The sequence below is a fragment of the Salvelinus fontinalis genome, chromosome 17 (assembly GCF_029448725.1).
Source record: "Salvelinus fontinalis isolate EN_2023a chromosome 17, ASM2944872v1, whole genome shotgun sequence".
NCBI lineage: Eukaryota > Metazoa > Chordata > Actinopteri > Salmoniformes > Salmonidae > Salvelinus > Salvelinus fontinalis.
The window spans coordinates 17,886,984-17,899,371 of record NC_074681.1 but is presented as its reverse complement, the minus strand read 5'-3'; the positions used below and the strand labels follow the sequence as shown (position 1 = coordinate 17,899,371).

Sequence of the window (12,388 nt, the reverse complement as noted above, 5' to 3'; positions counted from 1 at the left end):
GCTCTACCAAACTGTTAGTAATTTAGCCCTGTGCTCTACCAAACTGTTAGTAATTTAGCCCTGTTCTCTACCAAACTGTTAGTAATTTAGCCCTGTGCTCTACCAAACTGTTAGTAATTTAGCCCTGTTCTCTACCAAACTGTTAGTAACCTATCCCTGTTCTCTACCAAACTGTTAGTAATTTAGCCCTGTGCTCTACCAAACTGTTAGTAACCTAGCCCTGTTCTCTACCAAACTGTTAGTAACCTAGCCCTGTTCTCTACCAAACTGCTAGTAATTTAGCCCTGTTCTCTACCAAACTGTTAGTAACCTAGCCCTGTGCTCTTCCAAACTGTTAGTAACCTATCCCTGTGTTCTACCAAACTGTTAGTAATTTAGCCCTGTGCTCTACCAAACTGTTAGTAACCTATCCCTGTGTTCTACCAAACTGTTAGTAATTTAGCCCTGTGATCTACCAATTTGTTAGTAACCTATCCCTGTGCTCTACCAAACTGTTAGTAATTTAGCCCTGTTCTCTACCAAACTGTTAGTAACCTATCCCTGTTCTCTACCAAACTGTTAGTAACCTAGCCCTGTTCTCTACCAAACTGTTAGTAACCTAGCCCTGTTCTCTACCAAACTGTTAGTAACCTAGCCCTGTTCTCTACCAAACTGTTAGTAACCTAGCCCTGTGCTCTACCAAACTGTTAGTAACCTAGCCCTGTTCTCTACCAAACTGTTAGTAACCTAGCCCTGTTCTCTACCAAACTGTTAGTAACCTAGCCCTGTGCTCTACCAAACTGCTAGTAATTTAGCCCTGTTCTCTACCAAACTGTTAGTAACCTAGCCCTGTGCTCTACCAAACTGTTAGTAACCTATCCCTGTGTTCTACCAAACTGTTAGTAATTTAGCCCTGTGCTCTACCAAACTGTTAGTAACCTATCCCTGTGTTCTACCAAACTGTTAGTGATTTAGCCCTGTGTTCTACCAAACTGTTAGTAATTTAGCCCTGTTCTCTACCAAACTGTTAGTAACCTAGCCCTGTGCTCTACCAAACTGTTAGTAACCTAGCCCTGTGCTCTACCAAACTGTTAGTAACCTATCCCTGTGTTCTACCAAACTGTTAGTAATTTAGCCCTGTGCTCTACCAAACTGTTAGTAATTTAGCCCTGTTCTCTACCAAACTGTTAGTAACCTAGCCCTGTGCTCTACCAAACTGTTAGTAACCTAGCCCTGTTCTCTACCAAACTGTTAGTAACCTAGCCCTGTTCTCTACCAAACTGTTAGTAACCTAGCCCTGTTCTCTACCAAACTGTTAGTAACCTAGCCCTGTGCTCTACCAAACTGTTAGTAACCTAGCCCTGTTCTCTACCAAACTGTTAGTAACCTAGCCCTGTTCTCTACCAAACTGTTAGTAACCTAGCCCTGTGCTCTACCAAACTGCTAGTAATTTAGCCCTGTTCTCTACCAAACTGTTAGTAACCTAGCCCTGTGCTCTACCAAACTGTTAGTAACCTATCCCTGTGTTCTACCAAACTGTTAGTAATTTAGCCCTGTGCTCTACCAAACTGTTAGTAATTTAGCCCTGTGTTCTACCAAACTGTTAGTAATTTAGCCCTGTGCTCTACCAAACTGTTAGTAACCTATCCCTGTGTTCTACCAAACTGTTAGTAATTTAGCCCTGTGTTCTACCAAACTGTTAGTAATTTAGCCCTGTTCTCTACCAAACTGTTAGTAACCTAGCCCTGTGCTCTACCAAACTGTTAGTAACCTAGCCCTGTGCTCTACCAAACTGTTAGTAACCTATCCCTGTGCTCTACCAAACTGTTAGTAATTTAGCTCTGTGTTCTACCAAACTGTTAGTAACCTAGCCCTGTTCTCTACCAAACTGTTAGTAACCTAGCCCTATTCTCTACCAAACTGTTAGTAACCTAGCCCTGTTCTCTACCAAACTGTTAGTAACCTAGCCCTGTGCTCTACCAAACTGTTAGTAACCTAGCCCTGTTCTCTACCAAACTGTTAGTAACCTAGCCCTGTTCTCTACCAAACTGTTAGTAACCTAGCCCTGTGCTCTACTAAACTGTTAGTAACCTAGCCCTGTGCTCTACCAAACTGTTAGTAACCTATCCCTGTGTTCTACCAAACTGTTAGTAATTTAGCCCTGTGCTCTTCCAAACTGTTAGTAACCTATCCCTGTGTTCTACCAAACTGTTAGTAATTTAGCCCTGTGTTCTACCAAACTGTTAGTAATTTAGCCCTGTGCTCTACCAAACTGTTAGTAATTTAGCCCTGTGCTCTACCAAACTGTTAGTAATTTAGCCCTGTGCTCTACCAAACTGTTAGTAATTTAGCCCTGTGCTCTACCAAACTGCTAGTAACTTAGCCCTCTGTTCTACCAAACTGTTAGTAATGAACCACATACAGTGGCAGAACTAACTCTGCTTTACCAAACTACTGCCACCATGTAGTAGATTATGTTAATCCCTAGTTCGCCTAGAATAAAAAAGAAATTAGCAGACAGGCATGTTGCATTGTGCTGTACTCAGAGGCAATCCTTCTTCTGTAAATCTATCTAGTTTCAATGTTTATTTGTCACGGGCACAGTGTCAAATAGTACAGTAAAATGTTTTCTTGCAAACTCTTTCCCAACAATGCAGTATTCACTATCAAGGTGAGTAAATATATAAACTCAGCAAAAAAAAGAAATGTCCCTTTCTCAGGACCCTGTCTTTCATAGATAATGAGCGGGATCGATTTGGAGGTGGAGGGTCCGTCAGGGTCTGGGGCGGTGTGTCACAGCATCATCGGACTGAGCTTGTTGTCATTGCAGGCAATCTCAACGCTGTGCGTTACAGGGAAGACATCCTCCTCCCTCATGTGGTACCCTTCTTGCAGGCTCATTCTGACATGACTCTCCAGCATGACAATGCCACCAGCCATACTGCTCATTCTGTGCGTGATTTCCTGCAAGACAGTAATGTCAGTGTTCTGCCATGGCCAGCAAAGTGCCCGGATCTCAATCCCATTGAGCACGTCTGGGATCTGTCGGATCGTAAGGTGAGGGCTAGGGCCATTCCCCCCAGAAATGTCCGGGAACTTGCAGGTGCCTTGGTGGAAGAGTGGGGTAACATCTCACAGCAAGAACTGGCAAATTTGGTGCAGTCCATGAGTAGGAGATGCACTGCAGTACTTAATGCAGCTGGTGGCCACACCAGATACTGACTGTAACTTTTGATTTTGACCCCCCTTTGTTCAGGGACACATTATTCAATTTATGTTAGTTACATGTCTGTGGAACTTGTTCAGTTTGTCTCAGTTGTTGAATCTAGTTATGTTCATACAAATATTTACACAAGTTTGCTGAAAATAAATGCAGTTGACAGTGAGAGGACGTTTCTTTTTTTGCTGAGTTTATATATAAATAGATTTGAATCATAAATGTGACAAACATAAGAGAACATAAACCATAGGACCCTGTATGGCTCAAGAGTCCCATGTGTCTTTTTTTCTCTCCTGAAAACCCCAGGCCCTATATGAGGTCATGAGGTTCTGAGAGCAGTGGAGCGGTGACCACCACACGGGGGCACTGTGGCCCAGGGGACAGAGAGGACAGAGGGATGAACACACCTTTAGAGGAGAGGGACGTTTTGGAGAGGTTGAGCAGACGAAGGCCTTTGTTGAGGCGACACACCAGTTGGATGAGGTTCGACACTCCTGGAGATAACCGCATATGGGAGTAAGTTGTCAGAGTGAAAGAAACACACACACACAGAGACACACTCTTGACAACCCTTGACAACACCATACACTACCGGTCAAAAGTTTTATAACACCTACTCATTCAAGGGTTTTTCTTTATTTTTACTTTTTTCTACATTGTGGAATAATAGTGAAGACATCAAAACTATGAAATAACACATGTGGAATCATGTAGTAACCAAACAATTGTAAAACAAATCGAAATATATTTTACATTTGAGATTCTTCAAATAGCCACCCTTTGCCTTGAGGACAGCTTTGCACACTCTTGGCATTCTCTCAACCAGCTTCATGAGGCAGTCACCTTGAATGCATTTCAATTAACAGGTGTGCCTTCTTAAAAGTTAATTTGTGGAATTTCTGTCTTTCTTAATGCGTTTGAGCCAATCAGTTGTGTTGGGACAAGGTAGGGGAGTATACAGAAGACAGCCCTATTTGGTTAAAGACCAAGTCCATATTTTGACAAGAACAGCTCAAATAAGCAAAGAGAAATGACAATTCATCATTACTTTAAGACATGAAGGTCAGTCAGTCCGAAAAATGTCAAGAACTTTGAAAGTTTCTTCAAGTGTAGTCTCAAAAACCATCAAGTGCTATGATGAAACTGGCTCTCATGAGGACCGCCACAGAAATGGAAGACGCAAAGTTACCTCTGCTGGAGAGGATAATTTCATTAGAGTTTACTGCACCTCAGATTGCAGCCCAAATAAATGCTTCACAGAGTTCAAGTAACAGACACATCTCAACATCAACTGTTCAGAGGAGACTGTGTGAATCAGGCCTCCATGGTCGAGTTGCTGCAAAGAAACCACTACTAAAGGACACCAATATTAATAAGAGACTTGTTAGGGCCAAGAAACCTGAGCAATGGAGATTAGACCGGTGGAAATATTTCCTTTGGTCTGGAGTCCAAATTGGAGATTCTTGGTTCCAACCGCTGTGTCGTTGTGAGACGTGGTGTAGGTGAACGGATGATCTCCGCATGTGTATTTCCCACCGTAAAGCATGAAGGAGGAGGTGTTATGGTGTGTGGGTGCTTTGCTGGTGACACTGTCTGTGATTTATTTAGAATTCAAGGCACACTTAACCAGCATGGCTACCACAGCATTCTGCAGCAATACGCCATCCCATCTGGTTTGGGCTTAGTGGGACTATCATTTGTTTTTCAACAGGACAATGACCCAACACACCTCCAGACTGTGTAAGGGTTATTTTACCAAAAAGGAGAGTGATGGAGTGTTGCATCAGATGACCTGGCCGCCACAATCCCCCAACCTCAACCAAATTGAGATGGTTTGGGATGAGTCGGTCCGCAGAGTCCGACTCTCGCTACATATTCGTAGCCAAACCCACTGGCTCCAGGTCATCTATAAGTCTTTGCTAGGTAAAGCTCCACCTTATCTCAGCTCACTGGTCACCATAGCAACACCCACCAGTACGCGCTCCAGCAGGTATATTTCACTGGTCATCCCCAAAGCCAACACCTCTTTTGGCCGGCTTTCCTTCCAGTTCTCTGCTGCCAATGACTGGAACGAATTGCAAAAATCACTTAAGTTGGAGACTTATATCTCCCTCACTAACTTTAAGCGTTAGCGGTCAGAGCAGCTTACCGATCGCTGCAGCTGTACACAGCCCATCTGTAAATAGCCCATCCAACCAACTACCTACCTCATCCCCATATTTGTTTTTGTTTTTTCCCATGTGTAACTCTGTGTTGTTGTTTTTGTCGCACTGCTTTGCTTTATCTTGGCCAGGTTGCAGTTTTAAATGAGAACTTGTTCTCAACTGGCCTAACGTTACCTGGTTAAATAAAGGTGAAATAAAAAATTAAATAAATAAAAGAGTGAAGGAAAAGCAGCCAAAAAGTGCTCAGCATATGTGGGAATTCCTTCAAGACTGTTGGAAAAGCATTCCAGGTGAAGCTGGTTGAGAGAATGCCAAGAGTGTGCAAAGCTGTCATCAAGGCAAAGGGTGGCTATTTGAAGAATCTTGTATAAGACTTTTTTGGTTACTACATGATTCCTTTATGTGTTTTTTCATAGTTTTAAAGTCTTCACTATTATTCTACAATGTAGAAAATAGTAAAAATAAAATCAAAACCCTTGAATGAGTAGATGTTCTAAAACTTTTGATTGGTAGTGTGTACATGGTCAGCAAAATCAGCACACACACATATGTGCATAATCTACGCAGACAAAAAACTAATCTAGTACATGGCGTCTACAGGCACACAGACACACAGTGATGTGAGTGGGAGTGACAGGTGTCAGAAAGGCACATTCTGATGTACTAATGAGAGTTCTTGGCACGCAGACAACCCTGACTCACAATGGAGGACACACACACACACACACACACACACACACACACACACACACACACACACAATCTGCAGAGTAAACAGCAAACACTGAGAAAGATGGACCCAGACTGGCATTCACACACATTACTGATGCTGAAAAAGAGTGAATGAGTAACAGAGTGCCTCTGAGGCTCCTGTACCTTGGTTGTCCAGGGGGTTGTGGGCCAGGTTGAGTGAGTGGATCACAGAGGCAGGATTTTCAGACAGAGCTGTCGCCATTTTCTGAGGGAAGTCTCTAAAATAGTCAATATGGAAAGAAGATGGATTAAAAATTGTTTTGATGCTTGCTGTGATACATTATACATCAGAGTAAGTCTGAGTCATGGTAGAGAAAAATCTAAAGTCAGGAGTGAAGTCAGAATGGCAAGACAGGAATAAGACAGATAAAAGAGGAGATGAAAGAGAGAAATGACATATCAGGAGAATGGGAGGAGTCTCACGATTTGAGGCCAGCGTTCTCCAGAGTGAGTTCTTCCAGACTGCTGGACTTACTGACGGTGTGAAGGACCTGCTCCACCACCTCTGACCCCTGGGGCGACACAGAGAGAGACTGTTACATGAACAGGCCCAGCTCCTGTTCTAACCAACTAGGAAAGAATGAAAACCTGGTAGCCTTGTCTAAACACAGACAGAAAACTAGATATCACATGCAATCAGTAATGTAGAGTGGATAGTTACAATGCGCATGTCTTTGCAGTAGAGTTTGGTGAACCAAGTGTTGTACGCCATGGAAGCAACCATCACCGCCAGGTCCCTGAAATAGACACAATTTCAGCCTTAGATTAAAAAAATGAAATACATTCCTACAGCCAAACAAAAACAATTATCCAGCAAAACAACTTTATCAGTGAGAGCCGTAGGGATGGATTGGAAAATTATGTATGATTCTGCAGCACACTCTCCCTGTTGGGGCGGTGGGAAAGAGCGAGATGGAGCAAAACTGATAGCGAGAGAGCCCGAGGAAGGAGAGAGGGCAGAGAGGGGGATCGATGGGCTGACTGAGGGAGGCCAGGTCAGTGGATTACTCAGTGTGAGGTTCCACAGAGCCGTGTTTTGATCCTAGCCAACGGCCTAAAACCGTTTTATCCTGCCCAACACACCATGTGTCCAGTAGGAGGGAGAGACAAAGGGATGCAGGGAGATAGACAGACAGGGGGGCGGAGGGAGAGAGAGACAGGGGGCGGAGGGAGAGAGAGACAAGGTAACGGAAGGAAAGCGAGAGAGACAGAGGGACGGAGGGAGAGAGAGAGACAGAGGGAGAGAGAGAGACAGAGGGAGAGAGAGAGACAGAGGGAGAGAGAGAGACAGAGGGAGAGAGACAGAGGGACAGAGGGAGAGAGACAGAGGGACAGAGGGAGAGAGACAGAGGGACAGAGGGAGAGAGACAGGGACGAAGGGAGAGAGACAGGGACGAAGGGAGAGAGACAGGGACGAAGGGAGAGAGACAGGGACAAAGGGAGAGAGACAGGGACAAAGGGAGAGAGACAGGGACAAAGGGAGAGAGACAGGGACAAAGGGAGAGAGACAGGGACAAAGGGAGAGAGACAGGGACAGAGGGAGAGGAACGGGGACAGAGGCAGGGGGACGGAGGGCAAGAGACAGTTGGACGGAGGGCAAGAGACAGGGGGACGGAGGGCGAGAGACAGGGGGACGGAGGGCAAGAGACAGGGGGACGGAGGGCAAGAGACAGGGGGACGGAGGGCAAGAGACAGGGGGACGGAGGGCGAGAGACAGGGGGACGGAGGGCAAGAGACAGGGGGACGGAGGGCGAGAGACAGGGGGACGGAGGGCGAGAGACAGGGGGACGGAGGGCGAGAGACAGGGGGACGGAGGGCGAGAGACAGGGGGACGGAGGGCGAGAGACAGGGGGACGGAGGGCGAGAGACAGGGGGACGGAGGGCGAGAGACAGGGGGACAGAGACAGAGGGAGAGAGAGACAGGGGGACAGAGGGAGAGAGAAAGTGGCAGAGAGAGGAAGCAGCAAACAGAGACCAACAGAGAGAAAGTGGCAGAGAGAGGAAGCAGCAAACAGAGACCAACAGAGAGAAAGTGGCAGAGAGAGGAAGCAGCAAACAGAGACCGGCAGAGAGAGGAAGCAGCAAACAGAGACCAACAGAGAGAAAGTGGCAGAGAGAGGAAGCAGCAAACAGAGACCAACAGAGAGAAAGTGGCAGAGAGAGGAAGCAGCAAACAGAGACCAACAGAGAGAAAGTGGCAGAGAGAGGAAGCAGCAAACAGAGACCAACAGAGAGAAAGTGGCAGAGAGAGGAAGCAGCAAACAGAGACCGGCAGAGAGAGGAAGCAGCAAACAGAGACCAACAGAGAGAAAGTGGCAGAGAGAGGAAGCAGCAAACAGAGACCAACAGAGAGAAAGTGGCAGAGAGAGGAAGCAGCAAACAGAGACCAACAGAGAGAAAGTGGCAGAGAGAGGAAGCAGCAAACAGAGACCAACAGAGAGAAACTGGCAGAGAGAGGAAGCAGCAAACAGAGACCAACAGAGAGAAAGTGGCAGAGAGAGGAAGCAGCAAACAGAGACCAACAGAGAGAAAGTGGCAGAGAGGGGAAGCAGCAAACAGAGACCAACAGAGAGAAAGTGGCAGAGAGGGGAAGCAGCAAACAGAGACCAACAGAGAGAAAGTGCAACATATTGAGATAGAGCTCTTAAAAGGGAATGCCCTCAATTACATTAGGGCCCAGTCCAGTGTATGGCTGAGGGCTGCGTTCTCATTTCACATGCCACCATGGAGAGGACTTCCCTCTGGCTGGCCAAATTATGTGTGTGGTGTGCGTGTGTGTACACTCCACAACCTCTCCCAGTGTTCCCCACCAGCCAACAGCAGCACCCTCTTACCCTGGATTACTGGAACGATTTCCCTGAATCAACAATTCCACTAAAAGGGTGAGCTTCTCTTCTAGTCCATGTCTACGAGCGCTATCTATCCCCTTGGGGCCTGTAAGGCACTAGAGTATGACAGACTGCCAGCTATACTCCAGAGACACACACACACGCACAGGAACCAGGTTTAGCTCGCTGTGGGGGTGAAGTTTGAACCCCCTGGGTTATTCCTGCAGGGCCAGACAGGCAGCAGAGAGAAAGGTGTCCACAGGAAGAATGAAATAAAATATAGTAGAAGAGTACAGCAGTCAGCAGACAAAGCATGGTGTCGGAGGCTGTAACTGTAGAAGGCAGAAATCAGAAGACATTGGGGGAATGTGAAATGACGGCCCAGAGTGATGCACCACAAATGCCTCCTGGTAGGGAGACAGGGAAGTCGGACAGTCAGAGGGTCAGCCTACAGGACGTGCTGGAACTAGAGCACCTGACAGTCACTTCATAGGACTACAGTCAAGTCTCAAATCACCTGCACGTTATTCTCATGTCATATTCACATCTCAGAAAAGGTGGTGTATTTGTATTTGTTATGCTGCCAAAGCAGCAGCTGCTCTTCGTGGGGTCCAGCAAAATGAAGGCAGTTTATACAATTTTAAAGACATTACAATACATTCACAGATTTCACAACACACTGTGTGCCCTCAGGCCCCTACTCCACCACTACAGTACTAAATCCATGTTTATGTATAGTGCGTATGTTATCGTGTGTGTGTGTGTGTGTGTGTGTGTGTGTATATGTCTGCCAATGTTTGTGTTGCTTCACAGTCCCCGCTGTTCCATACGTTTTTTTAATCTGTTTTTTAAATCTAATTTTACTGCTTGCGTCAGTTAATTGATGTTAGAACAGAACAGGTAGTGTACCTGCTGTCCAGGGTTACAGAACAGGTGGTGTACCTGCTGTCCAGGGTTGCCGAACAGGTGGTGTACCTGCTGTCCAGGGTTACAGAACAGAACAGGTAGTGTACCTGCTGTCCAGGGTTACAGAACAGAACAGGTAGTGTACCTGCTGTCCAGGGTTACAGAACAGAACAAGGTAGTGTACCTGCTGTCCAGGGTTACAGAACAGAACAGGTGGTGTACCTGCTGTTCAGGGTTACATAACCTTACAGGTGGTGTACCTGCTGTCCAGGGTTACAGAACCTTACAGGTGGTGTACCTGCTGTCCAGGGTTACAGAACATTACAGGTGGTGTACCTGCTGTCCAGGGTTACAGAACAGGTGGTGTACCTGCTGTCCAGGGTTACAGAACAGGTGGTGTACCTGCTGTCCAGGGTTACAGAACAGGTGGTGTACCTGCTGTCCAGGGTTACAGAACAGAACAGGTGGTGTACCTGCTGTCCAGGGTTACAGAACAGAACAGGTGGTGTACCTGCTGTCCAGGGTTACAGAACAGAACAGGTAGTGTACCTGCTGTCCAGGGTTACAGAACAGAACAAGGTAGTGTACCTGCTGTCCAGGGTTACAGAACCTTACAGGTGGTGTACCTGCTGTCCAGGGTTACATAACCTTACAGGTGGTGTACCTGCTGTCCAGGGTTACAGAACATTACAGGTGGTGTACCTGCTGTCCAGGGTTACAGAACACGTGGAGTACCTGCTGTCCAGGGTTACAGAACACGTGGTGTACCTGCTGTCCAGGGTTACAGAACAGGTGGTGTACCTGCTGTCCAGGGTTACAGAACAGGTGGTGTACCTGCTGTCCAGGGTTACAGAACAGGTGGTGTACCTGCTGTCCAGGGTTACAGAACAGAACAAGTGGAAAACTGTTTTCTGCCCCTCCCAAAAGATAGAATTTGTAGATAATTGGCCCTTTTTCTGGGACTCACCCACAAACAGGACCAACCCTGGCCTGCTGAGGAGTGACGGACTCCATCCTAGCTGGAGGGGTGCTCTCATCTTTTCTACCAACATAGACAGGGCTCTAACTCCTCTAGCTCCACAATGAAATAGGGTGCAGGCCAGGCAGCAGGCTGTTGGCCAGCCTGCCAGATTAGTGGAGTCTGCCCCTAGCACAGTCAGTGTAGTCAGCTCAGCTATCCCCATTGAGACCGGGTCTGTGCCTCGACCTAGGTTGGGCAAAACTAAACATGGCGGTGTTCACCTTAGAAATCTCACTAGGATAAAGACCTCCTCCATTCCTGCCATTATTGAAAGAGATCTTGATACCTGTTACGTCTTGATACCTGTAACGATACCTTGATACTTGTTTAGTGTTGGTCAGGACGTGAGCTGGGTGGGAATTCTATGTTGTGTGTCTAGTTTGTCTGTTTCTGTGTTCAGCCTAATATGGTTCTCAATCAGAGGCAGCTGTCAATCGTTGTCCCTGATTGAGAATCATATAGAGGTGGCTTGTTTTGTGTTGGGATTTTGTGGGTGGTTGTTTCCTGTTGCTGTGTCTGTGTTTGTGCACCACACGGTACTGTTTCGTTTTGTTTAGTCTGTTCGTGCGTTCTTCGTTTTATGTTAGTTCGCATGTTCAGGTCTGTTGACATCGTTTGTTGTTTTGTAGTTTGTCTTGTATTTTCGTATTCGTTATTATAATTAAATTCATTATGTCTACATACCTCGCTGCGTGTTGGTCCGATCCATGCTCCTCGTCGTCTGAGGAGGAGAACGACTTTGACAGCCGTTACAATACCTCACATCTCAAAATAGGGCTACTTAATGTTCGATCCCTCACTTCAAAGGCAGTTATAGTCAATGAACTAATCACTGATCATAATCTTGTGATTGGCCTGACTGAAACATGGCTTAAGCCTGCTGAATTAACTGTGTTAAATGAGGCCTCACCTCCTGGTTACACTAGTGACCATATAATTGTATTTCAATTTACAAAAAAAATTATGACGTTTTCGTCTTTTGAGCTTCTAGTCATGAAATCTATGCAGACTACTCAATCACTTTTTATAGCTACAGTTTACAGGCCTCCTGGGCCATATACAGCGTTCCTCACCGAGTTCCCTGAATTCCTATCGGACCTTGTAGTCATAGCAGATAATATTCAAATTTTTGGTGATTTTAATATTCACATGGAAAAGTCCACAGACCCACTCCAAAAGGCTTTTGGAGACATCATCGACTCAGTGGGTTTTGTCCAACATGTCTCTGGACCTACTCACTGCCACAGTCATACTCTGGACCTAGTTTGGTCACATGGAATAAATGTTGTAGATCTTAATGTTTTTCTTCATAATCCTGGACTATCGGACCACCATTTTTTTACGTTTGCAATCGCAACAAATAATCTGCTCAGACCCCAACCAAGGATCATCAAAAGCCGTGCTATAAATTCCCAGACAACACAAAGATTCCTTGATTCCCTTCCAGACTCCTTCTGCCTACCCAAGGACGTCAGAGGACAAAAAATCCGTAAACCACCTAACTGAGGAACTCAAT

At 46.0% G+C, this 12,388-nt stretch overlaps 1 protein-coding gene across 3 annotated transcripts in view; it reads right to left on the bottom strand.

The window, feature by feature from the left end:
- The window catches only part of LOC129813879 (capping protein, Arp2/3 and myosin-I linker protein 3-like), a 79,195-nt gene that overhangs the window by 40,260 nt on the left and 26,547 nt on the right, over nt 1-12,388 (bottom strand). For all 3 annotated transcript variants that reach the window (XM_055866471.1, XM_055866472.1, XM_055866473.1), the window contains exons 9-12: nt 6,779-6,854; nt 6,541-6,629; nt 6,241-6,335; nt 3,607-3,693 (exon numbers count right to left, since the gene is read on the bottom strand). In XM_055866471.1, the coding sequence (XP_055722446.1) occupies nt 3,607-3,693; nt 6,241-6,335; nt 6,541-6,629; nt 6,779-6,854 (347 nt within the window). The remainder of the gene's footprint in view (nt 1-3,606; nt 3,694-6,240; nt 6,336-6,540; nt 6,630-6,778; nt 6,855-12,388) is intronic.